The sequence below is a fragment of the Mya arenaria genome, chromosome 3 (genome assembly GCF_026914265.1).
Source record: "Mya arenaria isolate MELC-2E11 chromosome 3, ASM2691426v1".
Lineage (NCBI taxonomy): Eukaryota > Metazoa > Mollusca > Bivalvia > Myida > Myidae > Mya > Mya arenaria.
The window spans coordinates 26647860-26662188 of NC_069124.1; the positions used below are offsets into that span (position 1 = coordinate 26647860).

General features: G+C 35.4%; 1 protein-coding gene across 1 annotated transcript; it reads left to right on the top strand.

Annotated features, from left to right (window-relative positions):
- The first annotated feature begins 4359 nt into the window (after nucleotides 1–4359).
- LOC128225893 (uncharacterized) lies at nucleotides 4360–10152 on the top strand. The gene is made up of 5 exons (XM_052935791.1): nucleotides 4360–4399; nucleotides 6313–6357; nucleotides 7290–7334; nucleotides 9409–9446; nucleotides 9814–10152. Exons 1-5 carry the CDS (start codon nucleotides 4360–4362, stop codon nucleotides 10081–10083), a joined length of 438 nt encoding a protein of 145 aa, XP_052791751.1. The 3' UTR covers nucleotides 10084–10152.
- The last annotated feature ends 4177 nt before the right edge of the window (nucleotides 10153–14329 follow it).

Here is a 14329-nt window from a genome sequence, read left to right on the forward strand (position 1 = left end):
TTGTTTACATTGACGCAGATGAAGAGACTATCACACTAACAAATGAAGTCACCGTTGTTAAAAATATGTAAATATGGCCTAAGACCACAGTTATTCTAACTATATGTTTCATATAGACACTAACCAAGCTTACAATGTATCTCTTCAAAACAGTATTTTCATATAATATTTTTGCAAAAACAGACTTCAAAACTTCTATAGTTCAATTTCAGGCTGTATGCAACACATACTGAAAGTTTGGCAATGATATATTAAACACTTTTAGAATGAGTATAAGCACCTGTGGTGTTTTCATAAAAAGCAGAAATAGCCATTTCCATCAATCGGTAAGCCGCAAACTTTTAATGAGCCATTATTTCCCCATGCATTGGATTAATCTGACCAAGTAAAGTTTATGTATATATATATATATATATAAATGTGCATATGCCGTTTAATGCTGAATAAAGATATGTTATGTAATATATATAAGACAGCACCATAAAAATGGCCTGCCTACTCTATTAAGATTTTTTCAAAGCAAAATATGATTTTTCCACTTTATCAGCTTAGCGTTTAAGGAAATGGCAAAAAACATCAAAACTGAAAGATTCATGACAACTGCTAGTGTTTTCATGTATGAGATGGTTACATGATGTAGAAAATGCAGTGATAGCATAATTATGCTAAGTTTTAAAAACAAATGCATAAAGTATCTGTTTTAAAGGCTAGATTTGCCTTAAAATTAAGATTACAGCTCTTAACCAGTGTCTATAATTTGCATATTTACACCTGATTAGTATAAATCTCACTCTTTGGAATCATTTACACATAAACAAGTACTACAAAGTTAACTTACATCTTCATTCTGAAATATTAGATTCAGAGCTGCAACTCCTGGATCTAGATTGCAGGACCACTGCCATGGGCGAAAAGCCGCAGCAAATTGGAGCTTATTGGCACATCATATTCTGCAAGCAAGACACAAAATCAATGTTTGACACAGAATAAGACTATCTTCTTCTACTGTAAAAGTTTAAAAAATGCCTGTAAACACTCATTTGAGACATACATAACCTTTTATGTAGGAATTATGCTCCAGTCAATTGTAAACACCACCCAAGCCCGGGGAATAGCGGGGACTTTGACTTTCAGTCCAGCCAACCCAGGGTAAAATCCCCGCCCTGCAGGGAAGAAATGAAGTTAAAATACCCACCAAATGCCCCTGCACTGCTATATTTTGCACCAAGACAAATCCATCGCATTCACCCGGCACTGCAGGGACACCTGAATGGTAAAAACACAGCCCTTTTTCCCGGCTATCCCCGGTTTACCACTGGACCTGGAGGGTCCAAGGTTACAATTGACTGGTGCATTAATGCGATAAATGTGCAGATAAGTTCATTAATTCCAAAAAATTATGACAAAAAATATTAAATATATAGTCTTTTGGACGATTTGCAATACCTTTTTTAACAACTCAAAGGTTAATCTTTACTAATCGAGTACCCAGATGCATTTTGAAAGCCTTTAAACCAGACTTTCTAAGAAATATTTCTTACTAATTTTTGCAGACAATATTCCTTTCTAAAAAATCCTTGCCAAGAACGGGTATGGAATTCCATCACTAGACCATGTTTTGATCAGCATTGGTTCTTGTCCTTGAAAATACTTCTGTGGCTTCATTAACCAGGATGGCTATATATTAAATAAACAATAAATTAGTGTTTTAATTTATTAAAGCTGCACTCTCACAGATTGAACGTTTTGATAAAATTTTATGAAACAATTGTACCGAGATTCGCTATAGAAAATAATCTTTTTGGTGCCAATCTGGTGTACCCTTTAAGGCATTTTAAGTGTATTTAGGTTTTTTCTTTAATGCATAAAGGGAAAAGGTACTTATCTCAATCCCCCTGCTCACTTTTTATTGCTTTTGCCATCAGAGATGTAATTTTTTTCAATGTATTAACTTCAAGTAAATGAATATATTTATGAATGATTGACAGTATGAATGAATGAAAAGTAGCAATATTTCTTTAGATAGGGATCTCATTGTGTTGCTGTGATTGTTTAAGTAGATGTTTTTCATGTTCATAAGCTTAATATCATATGCACACTTAATTAAACATAATTCTGCATCATGTGTAGTAAGTTGTGATACTTGTTTGCAATTAATGCAACGTTTGCTTAAAAGAGCAAACAAAATGTGCGAATAGATGCACAATACAGTCCAAAGACCAATGAAGGTCAGCAGTTTTATTAGAAAATGATATTATCTCAAAGGCGCAACAAAAACGGCATGAAAGAAATTCAATTCGGAAAGAAACAGTTCATCAATGAGCTATTGAAATAAACACTGATCATGATGTCATAACAAGCGAATGTTAATATCAAAGAGCAAGAAACATACTGGCAATTTATTTCAGGGAAACCTTGACAAAAGTCTGGGTTTTTTCCAAACTTATTGCCTCCAGTAAAACATAACATGGCAATACCTGCATTGCTGAAAATCTGTCCACAGCAGTAATGTCAAAAACCAGGTGGCTTGGATGCATTCTGAAATACAAAAAAGTCTGTAATTTGTGCTAATCTTACATATCCCATTTACAAGTGATTTACACTGATATCTAAACTATAGTAACACAACTTCTTTATGACCAAACATATTGCTATTGAGCATTATTACACTGTATGTACATGACTTTTTTATTTTGTATGTCATGTTTCTTTGCCCCAATTTATGGAAATATTTTATAACAGGTTCAAGCTTCTTTAGTCCGTTACGCTTAAGATTTATCGAGAAGCTGGGGTCTTATGCACCAGTCAATTGTAACCACGCCCCCCCCCCAGGTCCGGGGGTATACAGGGGATAGACGGGGAAATGGGCCATGTGTTTACCTTTCAGGTGGCCCGCAGTGCCGGGTGAATGCAGTGGTTTTGTCTTCGCTTTAAATATAGCGGGGAATGGGACTTACCTGGGTTCCCTGGGGTGCAGGGGCATTTGGCGGGGACCCTACCATCTGTTCGTCCCCACAGGGCGGGGATTTTAGCCAGGGTTGGCTGGAGAGGGGGGGGGTTACAATTGACTGGTACATTATCGCATGCAGATTTGAGTGAATCGCAGAGAGTGTTTACAGTATTTACTGTCAACAACACAAACTTCCTTAAGCATCTCATTTAGACTTTTTTACTTATTAACAAGCAGAAATTTTGACACAATGGCAATTTTATAACAAACTTGACCATGAAATTGAGTGTGAGCAAGCCAGTACAGTTTGGCTTACCATTTGGGTGAAAAATAAACGGCGATGTTCATGTAAATTGAAAAAATGGAGTTGCACCTATTTTTTTTAAGGTGCAGGTCTAAGAAAAGGCATGACGGTCTAAATATAAAGGTGCAGTTGTATATTAAAGATGTGCACCTCCATCTTAAATATAGGGGTGCAGTTGTATTTATCTAAGAGATGCACCTCCATTTTAAAGCTCCGCCATGGGTGTTTTTGGCAGGAGGGGAAACCCCTCCCGTTCCCTCCCCTTCCAACTTCTTAATTTAATAACATCTGTCACAAAAAAGTGGTGTTGCATTTCAGTTACCTGGTATTTGGACTGCAGTTGTGGCCAGTCGAGCTATCTGATTGGGGCGATTCGGTCCCTTGGCTGATCTCTTGGTCTGAGAATTATAAAAAAATGTGTTTGTCACTGTGTACTCTATGATACATATAATAAACAAATAATCCACTTTTGGTCATATATTTTTACATATTAAATATTTTAATATTACATACAATCTTTTTCATTCACATGGTGTCGGACCGCAACCGTCCATTGATCTTTTCAGTAATATCATTTCAGTCATAATCTTGTGCTCCGCCATGGTTTCACTTGGCAGGAGGGGATACCCCTCCCGCACCCTCCCCGCCCAACTTCTTAATTTACACAAAAGTGGTGTTGCATGGCACAAGAGTTCACCTGTCACACAATTCCTGTATATCTTTTTAGTTTCAATCTCTCAACCAGCGTGTTGGTAATTAAAACGTGTTCCCATCCTTTGATCTCAGTCAAAACATCTCACTCATCCATTGTTGAGGTTCACAGACGGTACACCCCATCCATCTTTTCAGTGACAATAACTCGCTCAGTCATAGCGATTTCTGAACTGGTCAACCGCATGTCATAAGTTTATGAAATTACTAAAAAGTGTTTTTACAAAATAATCATACTGTACCTGGCTGACGTGACAAGCTCTGCTATGTGTACCGGTATAATCCATGGTCGTAATTAAATCGGTACTAATCCAACAGGAATTAATTCTTCGCAATTTCTATCCGATCAACAACTGTCAAACATCTAAATAGTATCGATATTGTAAAGCCTAAAATGACACCTGCTAACTCAGTCACTGTCAAGTGTGACCTTCGTATAGAATAGTAAACAATGCGTATGAATATCTTTAATAAACAAGTGAAAACAAAGTATATATCTCAGACAATCTATAGAAATATGTTTTATTTGTCTTTTTGAGTTTACCAAGAGTAGTAATTGTTTATAAGCATATTTTGAATTATTTTAATAACTAGTGGGGCGCTATTTCGCCGCATCGCATAGTTTAAATTGCATGGGCCTGTTTTCTTCCGTGTCGTCACGCTCTGATGACGTTGGTTTCCGGCATGCACGCGCTCAATATAGTTTATGAACAGAAAAAATACTGGTTCCATCACCTTTACGTCTTTTTTTCAGGCTGATAGTATGTGCAACTTTTGACCGAAAGTAGTGCTATGTGTGACCGTATTAGAGCTCTGCCGAGCTTCGCTCGGTTTAGAGCCCGTATTATAATTCAACAAGCTCCTCGGAAAAATATGTCATAATTAGGTGTATTTTATTCGCCTTCCCATGGTCCCGATTTTATTGCATATGCATACGATTATTCTAGGACGGAAGATTTAATGAAAGAAAATAATGACGACTGCAGGGTTCATCGGTCTATTACACAGCTTAATCCACAATTAAACTCAACAGATTGTATAATGTTTGTGTATTATACAAGTTTTGTGCCGTAAGCTGTGGGTGAGCTATTAGGATCGATAAATGTCCGTCGTCCAACGTCTGTCGTCCGTCGTCCGTCCACTTTTAGTTTGTTAACACTCAAGTGGTCACATGTTTGCCTCAATTGTCACGAAACTTGGTCAGGATGTTTGTTCCAGTAATTACTCGGACGACTCTAGAGGCTACCTTTACAGTCCAAATATCCTGGAAAGGTTGTTTCGTTGATTTCTCGATCAAGTTCGAATAAAGGTCATCTGGCGTCAAAACAAGGTCATAGTGCCAGAATATGAAAAAAACCTTGTTAACACTCTGAAGGTAACATTTTCGGCCCAAATATTCTGGAAATTTGTCAGAAATGTTGTACCGTTGATTTCTAGCTCAAGTTCGAATATGGGTCATCCGGGGTCAAAAACTAGGTCAAAATGCCCAAATATAGAAAAACGTTGTTAAACCCTCTAGAGGTAACATTTACAGCCCAAACCTCCACGAAATTTGTCAGAAAGGTTGTTTTGATTTTTTTTTGTCAAGTTCGAATTTGGGTCACCTGTTGTTGTTTTTTATTTTATTGTTTTAAAATCTTTAAAGGTACCAACTTCAAACTTCATGAATCCAACCTAAATATTGTAAGAGTTATTGCCAATTGTATCTTTTAAACAAATACGTATTTGTCATGTTTTTACACGACTGTTTAAAAAAACTGGACATATAATAGTTCCACCTATGGTGTATGGAAGGGCAGACAGGCACCATCCAGTATGCAGTCCGATCAATTACTTTTAACCCTTTTTCCAATCTTGACCAAATTTGGTCAGAATATGTATGAACGTGTTTGATAATTAGCAAAATTGCTGTAGTTACCCGAGAGTTATTGCACTTTAATTATAGAAATAACCTAAAATTGCTCTTGTCCTATCAATAACTTTTTAAGCATTTGTCCAATAATCACAAAGTTTGGTGAGAATGTGAATTGGCATTATACATCAGAGAAGCCAAATCCCCGTTATTGTCCTTTAATGATCATCAAGTCTATAGCACAATGTTTTAATCAGGTGAGCGATATAGGCCATCTTTTTTTTTTAATTCAACCTTTCTTACGTTTTCCTTGTAACATAAATGAAACTTCAGAGGCCTGGATGCGCAAATATAAATAAGATTACTTGCAGCATAGACAATTCAAATGATCAAAAGCAATACTAAATAAGAAACATTCAGAATAAGGCAAACATTCTTCAGACATTTGCCTTTGTAGATCTTCACCATGTACGATAAGGAGAGTTTTCCTTTCAGGTCGAAATCAAGCAGTCACTAAAGCCGTTCAGACAGACAACGAAGGTACGAGTTATAAAATACAATAATAGAATCAAGAAAACGGACGCCACTATGTAACATAATTATTTCTGACACTTTTGTGTTGATTCAGTTATACTGACGCCATAATTTAGAATTAAGAATATTTATGCAACTACGAAGAATCAAGAATATTGTCGCCACTATGGAAAATGAAAAATAATGACGCAACTATGAAGCAACAATAATACAATAATACTGAAGCCAGTGAATTATATGAAGAATAATTACTCAGTTACGTAGAATAAGTAATAATGACGATACTATGTAAAGTCGAGAGTACTGACGCCTCTGTATAATAACGAATCCAGACGTAGCTATGTAGAATCAAGTTTATTGACACTACTTTGTAAAATCAAGAACACTAACGCCAACATGTAGCATCAGGAATATTGACGCCACTTTGTAGAATCATTAAAACTGATGCAACTATGTCGAAACGCTTTTTTTCTAATTAGTAGTTGTCAACCTTTGTTAGAATTGCTTTCTAAATCTAGTTTGTTACTGCCAGTATCAGACAAAACTATATGAACTATTAAAAGTCCATTTACCAAATCTTCATCAGCCATATAGAAAATCAGTTTGTGCGAAAATGGGAATCATTTTGAATTGCCTTCAAATCCTGTTGAAATCAATGCTTTTCATAATGCGGAGGGTATATTATTTTTAACTATTTTATGCTATTTTAAATGTCTGGTTTCGTATCATCTAAGTATTTTTCATATTTATGTCACGTCGGGTATAATTCACAATTAATTAAATTAAGATGATTTTTTTTTAAAATTCGTTATGTGTGTAGTTAGGCTCATTTACTTATACTGAGTCAATTCATGTCACAATAATTGAACCATTCTTAAACCAGGTTATACCAGTTGATGAAAATGTTCAATTTCTCTTTAATATTGGTTTCGTTTCAGGTCGAAATCAAGCAATCTGTAAAGCCATTCAGACAGACAATGAAGGTACGTGTTATATTCGCATTATAGTTGAATGAATAATATGTTATTCTACACTAATCATAATGTCACTGTTTTTCCCCTTTTTCCAGATGAAAATTCCGTTTAAGTGTGTAATTTGAGACGAAGCATTATATAAGCTACGTTTGTTTATATTCAGCATTATCAGTTAACACTCTGGATAATGTCGGTGCTTGTTCATTTATTAGGTGGACTATCGTGCGAATGTCGGCTGTCGTTAAGCAAATAATCGGCATTAACTAAAAACTTCTGTTGACAAATGTCCAAAGGAACTCGGTAATATTGTAATTTCACACCCTTGACGCTGTCGGGACTTTTGCTTTGAGTTGCAACGAGCTGGCGCTGTGAGGGAGAAGAAATATTTTGCTAGATGTCGTATGAATTCAAACCTTTGCCACCTGACGGATATGGCCTACGGAACATAAGCTGTTTGAAAATGATCGGCGTCGATAGCTTCGCGTACAGCTTACCATACGCTACGACATTCAATTGCTCATGATGTCTTATGATCTTGCTGACTTAAAGCTATTTCTACACCATTGCGAAAATATGAGACACAACGCGAACATAAGTGTGCCAAATGATGACTGATCCACTACGATATTACTTCGCGTACAAGAACTTTTTTTACATCGAGTTCGTGTCAACGAGAAAGACGATCCAATCGAGTATACGCCTGTGGGCTTCGACTGTTTATGTTTAAATATATGAGACTGTATCGCACTTGTTAAGACGGGAAGGTTTTTTTTCAATATTTAGCATTGATTTTCAACGCAGTTGATGGGGCTACTTAATTTTGAAAGCCCATATCATGTTGTAGTATTTTAATTCCGTTTTTTAAAAGATCATTATTAACTCGAAGAGTATTGTACCAAGTCGTACACATTACGTCTCAACTTACCGATTAATAACTTATAAACCCGAACCTTTTGACTTGTACGAACCCTTAGTAATTCCAACTATATCGTACAAAGATCTCTGTATTTTCGTGCATTTCCAAAGATAATCTTGATTTTTCGTAACATACATAAATCGCCCGAAATATCGTAGAGATAATGAACAATTCCCCCATACACATTTTGATCAACTGTTTTTCAAACAACTCGTGGTCTTTCGTGCGGTTGTATCGATCGAGTTATCGCGCTTTATATCGCTGCATGGCAGGATACGACCGATTATGAAAACAAAACTAACAACGACAACCTTTCAATACTTAGTTAAAACTACAAAAACAAGCTCAGTAGCCAACAGTTTAAACATAAACCCGGTTAAATGGCACTGAGTAAACGCTAAAGACATAAACACAAATTTGCAAGAATACATTTGGGGCGGTAAGTCGCCGATAAGTATAGTACCTTTTGTCTAGTGTCGTTTGAAAATTGTCCGATTATCGAAGGCTTCTTAAGACTGATATCTTTCTGAATTAAATCGATCTTGGCAAAAATGTTACAAATATTAAAGTAAACTTTATCAGCGTTTAGCGGGATTTATCTTATTTTACTACTCAGCTTCTTTTCTTCGATTTTAAAGAGTTATTCAGCTTTTCGGTCGTCTATAGAATACTAAGAGGAATTTGCAGCATGAAGTAATCTTTCAGTAGCTTAGACGTTAAAGTGATTTTAATTAAATATGAAATGCTTTAAATTTGTCCAAGAAACCAATTCACTTTGAAGAATATATATATATTTCACAGTCTGGTTAACTGTCTCTCCACGTACGGCCCATTCTGTCACACTAATCAAACTAATTCAGAATAAGATATGATGTATCACCGCTAACGCCACATTTGCATACACATAACTGATTAAAAACGAGTTCCTATTTACATATAAAGGCGTATTTTCTAATTGTATTAACCTGTCGTGTTGTCTGCATAATATTAGCTATGCAACTGTCTTCAAGTGGTTGCCGAGGTTTGCCTCGTAATGTACCCTCTACGGGGGAGGAAATATTATTTCTTAGAAAGGAAAACTATTATGTGTATCTATAAAACGTGTTACACAAAAAGTATATAATAGTAACCTAGGATTTCCTCGCATGTGATTCTTTATTGTTTTAGCGAATGCAGCTGTGAATGATTCTGATGACGGGTCAATGGTAAGTTAATATTGTTGCTTTATTACTTTATACAAAACCATTCTAACCGTCATAAAATTGTTTAAATTAACTTATCTCAGTTTCCCCTAATGACCCATAAACAATCGTCGGATACCCACGAAAGACTATTACGTATTCCTTAAAATGCAAACGGAATCAAGTACCAGGGTTGTGGACGATGTTCACAATCGAATACAGATCACAAAGCTTGCAAAAGGGATGGATCCAAAATTTGGCGCAAGAGGGGGCGAAGGGGGAGAAACTTTTTGAAAGCACATGTACGTCCCATAGGCTAAATGCTTTATGAAAATAGGTCTATGCAACGTGTCATTAAGAATGTATATTAAATGTTTCTTACATATTTTAGGATCTCTTCGTGGATAATCTGCAAGACAAACATGAAGCAACACTGATCACAGGAGGATATTCCGTTTTGCAGAAGAAGATCATCTCAGAGTTGAATCTTTGGCAAAATATAGTGATACGGTTTGCTATCATTGGTGAATCAGGATCAGGCAAGTCGTCCTTTATAAATGCAAGTTCAAGTTCAATATTTTATTTGCTAAAGGCCACCGGCCCAAGACAACAAATATGTATATTACAAATGTGCAAAAGCAACAATGGTAACATCGGTTGAACAATTTACAATATAATACAAACACAATTACAAAACAAACAAATGAGAGAAAAATCCCACAAGAAACCAACAAGAGAATGGAAAAAAGAACAAAAAAAAAAACAAAAAAAACAAAAAAAACAAAAAAAAAAAACACAAAAAAACACGAAAGCTAAAGAGTTAAGAAATAAAGAAGTGCAAGTCGGAATACAGATTCGAATGTGTAGCATGTATTAAATACCTTTTCGAAACGAAATAGAAGGGATCTAAAGAGTACACATTGTAATAAAATACTCTACACAATACTCTAGCACAGGGAACACCCATGCAATAACTTGCATCCCGTCTAAGTCATCGAGACGTCACCCACGTAGGTGTGGTTGATCTAGTGGTACCCACCGATACGTCAGGCAACCATCTCAAAGGCCCCCGAGATCACAAGTAATTACAGATGTTACACAATTAATATCATTACCGAACAAAAGTACACAAGTTACTGAGGTAAGTATTAATTTACTTATAACATTTTTACAACGCTTGTAGTAAACCATTCTATGTTGCATAGCAAAGTATATATACATAGCAATATCCCTTAACAAATTTTCATTTTTTGTACGCATCAAGATGATACAATTGTTAAAAGTGGCATTTTCATAATATTTCCTTGGTAAATATGTTTTTCTAATATTAGAGTAAAAAGGACATTTGAGCAAAAAATGGTATTCTGTTTCAACAACATTTTTACATAATTTACAAAACCTTTGATCACGATGAATATTAGAGTATCGACCATATTCAATCTCAAGGTTATGTGATGAGCATCGGAAACACGCAAGAGCATTTCTATATTTGCGTATATTGACGCAGTCTAAGTAAATTTCATGGCACAAACTTGATTTAAAACAAGAGTAAAATTTAAGTTTTTCAGAATCTATAATAGAAGAATGCCATTCCTGGCGATACTGGTCATTAAGTGATTGTTTCAACAAAGCAATAAAATGAGATTCATTCAATACTTCTTGGTTATACCAAACGTATCCAAATCCACAACTAAGCAATATATTCTTTACATATGTCACCCAATTCCTATGACCATGTTGGTCTGCCATCATAAGCATACTATAAGCCTTTTTAATATATCTGTCATCTCCTACCTTCAAAATTCTAATCCAGTAATTAATAACCCGCTTTACAGATTCAATATACATAGGAAAACGACCACACTCGCCTAATACAGCAACATTTGTAGTTTTTAGTGGTAAACTCATATAGCGCTTACAGGCATTAATGTGGACTTGTTCTACCACACATAACCGTTCTACACCCCAAATCTCTGAGCCATATAACAATACTGGTGCAACTTTGCTATCATATATCTTAAAAAATGAAGATTTAGATAATTGGCCATACTCATATAGTTTTGACAAAATAGATATTAGAATTCGTTTTGATTTGTTTGCTTGTTCCCCTGCCATTTTTGGTAGAGATAACTGCCTCGTTAAGGTGACCCCGACATATGTAAAACTATTTACAACCTCTATTGATTCACCGCGAAAATACCATTTTTCGGCTTTTGATAGTATGCCCCCATTTTTAAAAACCATAATTTTACTCTTTTTGGTGTTAACGAATAGTTTATATTCGACACAAAAGTCACAGAGTGCATTTAATAAACGCTGGAGACCACATGGGGTATCTGCTAGGATAGCAAGATCGTCCGCAAAGAATAAAGAATTTATAAGTGTTCTGTCTGGAAAAAATTGTATTCCGTTGTATTTTGGTGGTTGTATAAGGCTTATAAAGTCATTTATAAACAATATAAAGAGTATAGGAGAGGCCATGCATCCTTGTTTTAAACCTTGGGGACAATCAAAACTGTCTGATATTTCACCTGTTGGAGAGCGAACTCGGGCTTTCACACATTTGTACATTGAAGTAATTGCATAATATAGTCGTCCGGCAATGCCATTTCTTAACAATATATTAAATAGGCGTATTCTATCAACAAAATCGAAAGCTTTTTGAAAATCAACAAATGCCACATAAAGCTTTCTGCCCTTCATAGATAACTGACGTTGTGCCAATGCATATAGAATAAAAGCATTGTCCGTAGTGCGATATCCCTCTCTAAATCCGGCCTGAGATTCGGAAATCTGGTTGTAAATATTTACATAAAAAGTAATACGTTTACATAAAATACTAGTATATATTTTACTTAGTACGTTTAACAACGAAATGCCCCTGTAGTTATCAGTAGAGTTTGTATCACCTTTTTTAAATATAGGGATTATAACAGCTTCGCACCATTGATTCGGGTATACTCCAGTAATAAATATCCTGTTAAAGAGATTACTCAACAATGGAAGATTATGATGTAAACTGTGTATGAAGCATTCTGGCACCAAACCATCATTTCCGCCACTTTTACCAGTTTTAAGCCCTTTTATGGCTCGAATAATTTCGTCATCTCCAATGCTTGCATTTAAGATTGTGTCTGTTATTTCATTAGTTTCAATGTCTGTTACTTCTGGAAATGTCTTTTCCGTCGTATCAGTGTCTTTAAATAGATTTTCAAAGTGCCTTTTCCACTCTGCAATAGATATATTATTTTCAGTTCGTCGAGTGCTGAATAGACGCTTAAATTTAAACCAGAAAGATTTAGTGTCATTGCAATTATCTATCAAGTCGTTTAGTACAGATTCATTAAAATCTCTTTTTCTTTTGTCACAATGATCTTTATAATCCTTTCTTGCTATTACGTAAGCTTGCAAATTTATATCTGACCTATCTCTCCTAAATTTACGTAACATTTTCTGTTTATGATACTTAAGCGATTTGCATGATTTATCAAACCACTTTGTCTTTCGAGTGTTAGTAAATACAAAAGTACGTTCACAAACTTCACTACATTGTTTCAGTGCGTTTGTAAATAAGTTAACAACGATATCTATGTCCAACTCGTAATCATTTACTTGCGATTCAAAGGTCACGGTGAACTCGTCATTGAATACAATTTTCAATTCTGTATCAAATAAAAGTTGATGATCAGGATCAAACACATATTTTGTGGACTTTTTTTCTTGTGATGGCTGACTATCATTATATATTTTTCTGTCACGGATACGTATTTTCAATTGCAATGGAAAGTGATGCGATTCCGTTCGGTCACCTATAGTGAAATCGTCGATTATATTAACAATGTCATCCGTATATAGGCAGTAGTCCACAACACTACTGCCGTTTTGGTTAATGAATGTAAACTCGCCGATATCCTTATCGTTATGTAGACGCCCGTTTGCAATTCTGATGGCATTGTTTTTACAAAAGTTTATAAGATTAAGGCCAAAAGTGTTTGTACTTTTATCGTTCGAAGTTCTAGGAATGATATGTGAATCATCAATAAAGTCAGCATACGGTTCGGATTCATCGACATAGTTGTCTAAAGTCAAATAGTCTTTACGGAGCCCAGTTCTTGCATTTAGGTCACCCAAAACTAAGAAGTGTGTATTTGTCATGATATTGTAGTTAAGTAATGTATTTTCTAGTAATTCAATACCTTTATAGGCCAATCCCGCGTAAAACGGTGATTGTTCTGGTGGTAAGTATGTAAAACATAATGTGATGTCGTCATTCGTATCCGTCATGGACTTGTCTATTTTTAAAAATACTGCGAAAAGCCAATCCCCATGTATTCTTGTTACGTTTACTTTATGTATCGTTTTGTAATATATTACTATTCCTGCCATTGCTCTACCATGATCATGCTTTCTAATAGCTGGACAGAAAAAAACGCTATAATCGTTTGAAAATAAAGGAATGTCGCTCTCATGTTCGACCAGCGTTTCTAATAGACATATTACATCAAAGCTTGACAGGAACTTTATAAATTCCTCATCAAGTATCTTATTTAATAATCCATCAATGTTCCAGGTGATAATGTGTAGAGATGTTGTGTCTTGGCTTCGGCCGAATTCCTATATATGTTCAATCTGATGTTCGCCATTCTGGTCATTTGTTTCAATAACCGCGTTTGTTTGCATATAATCACTTTCCGTATGTTCTGTCTGATCTTCGCCATCATGCATACTGATAGCCATAACCGCGTCTTGTCGCATGTAATCATTTTCATTATGGATGGCAGGCATTACATTTTCATGCAATGTTCGCCTTGCTTGTTTGTATACTCGTCCGTTCGCGTTATCGTTAATTTGTTCATTGTTATCCTTCACATTTAGTTTACCGCGATAATAATATCCGCGCTTGCCTT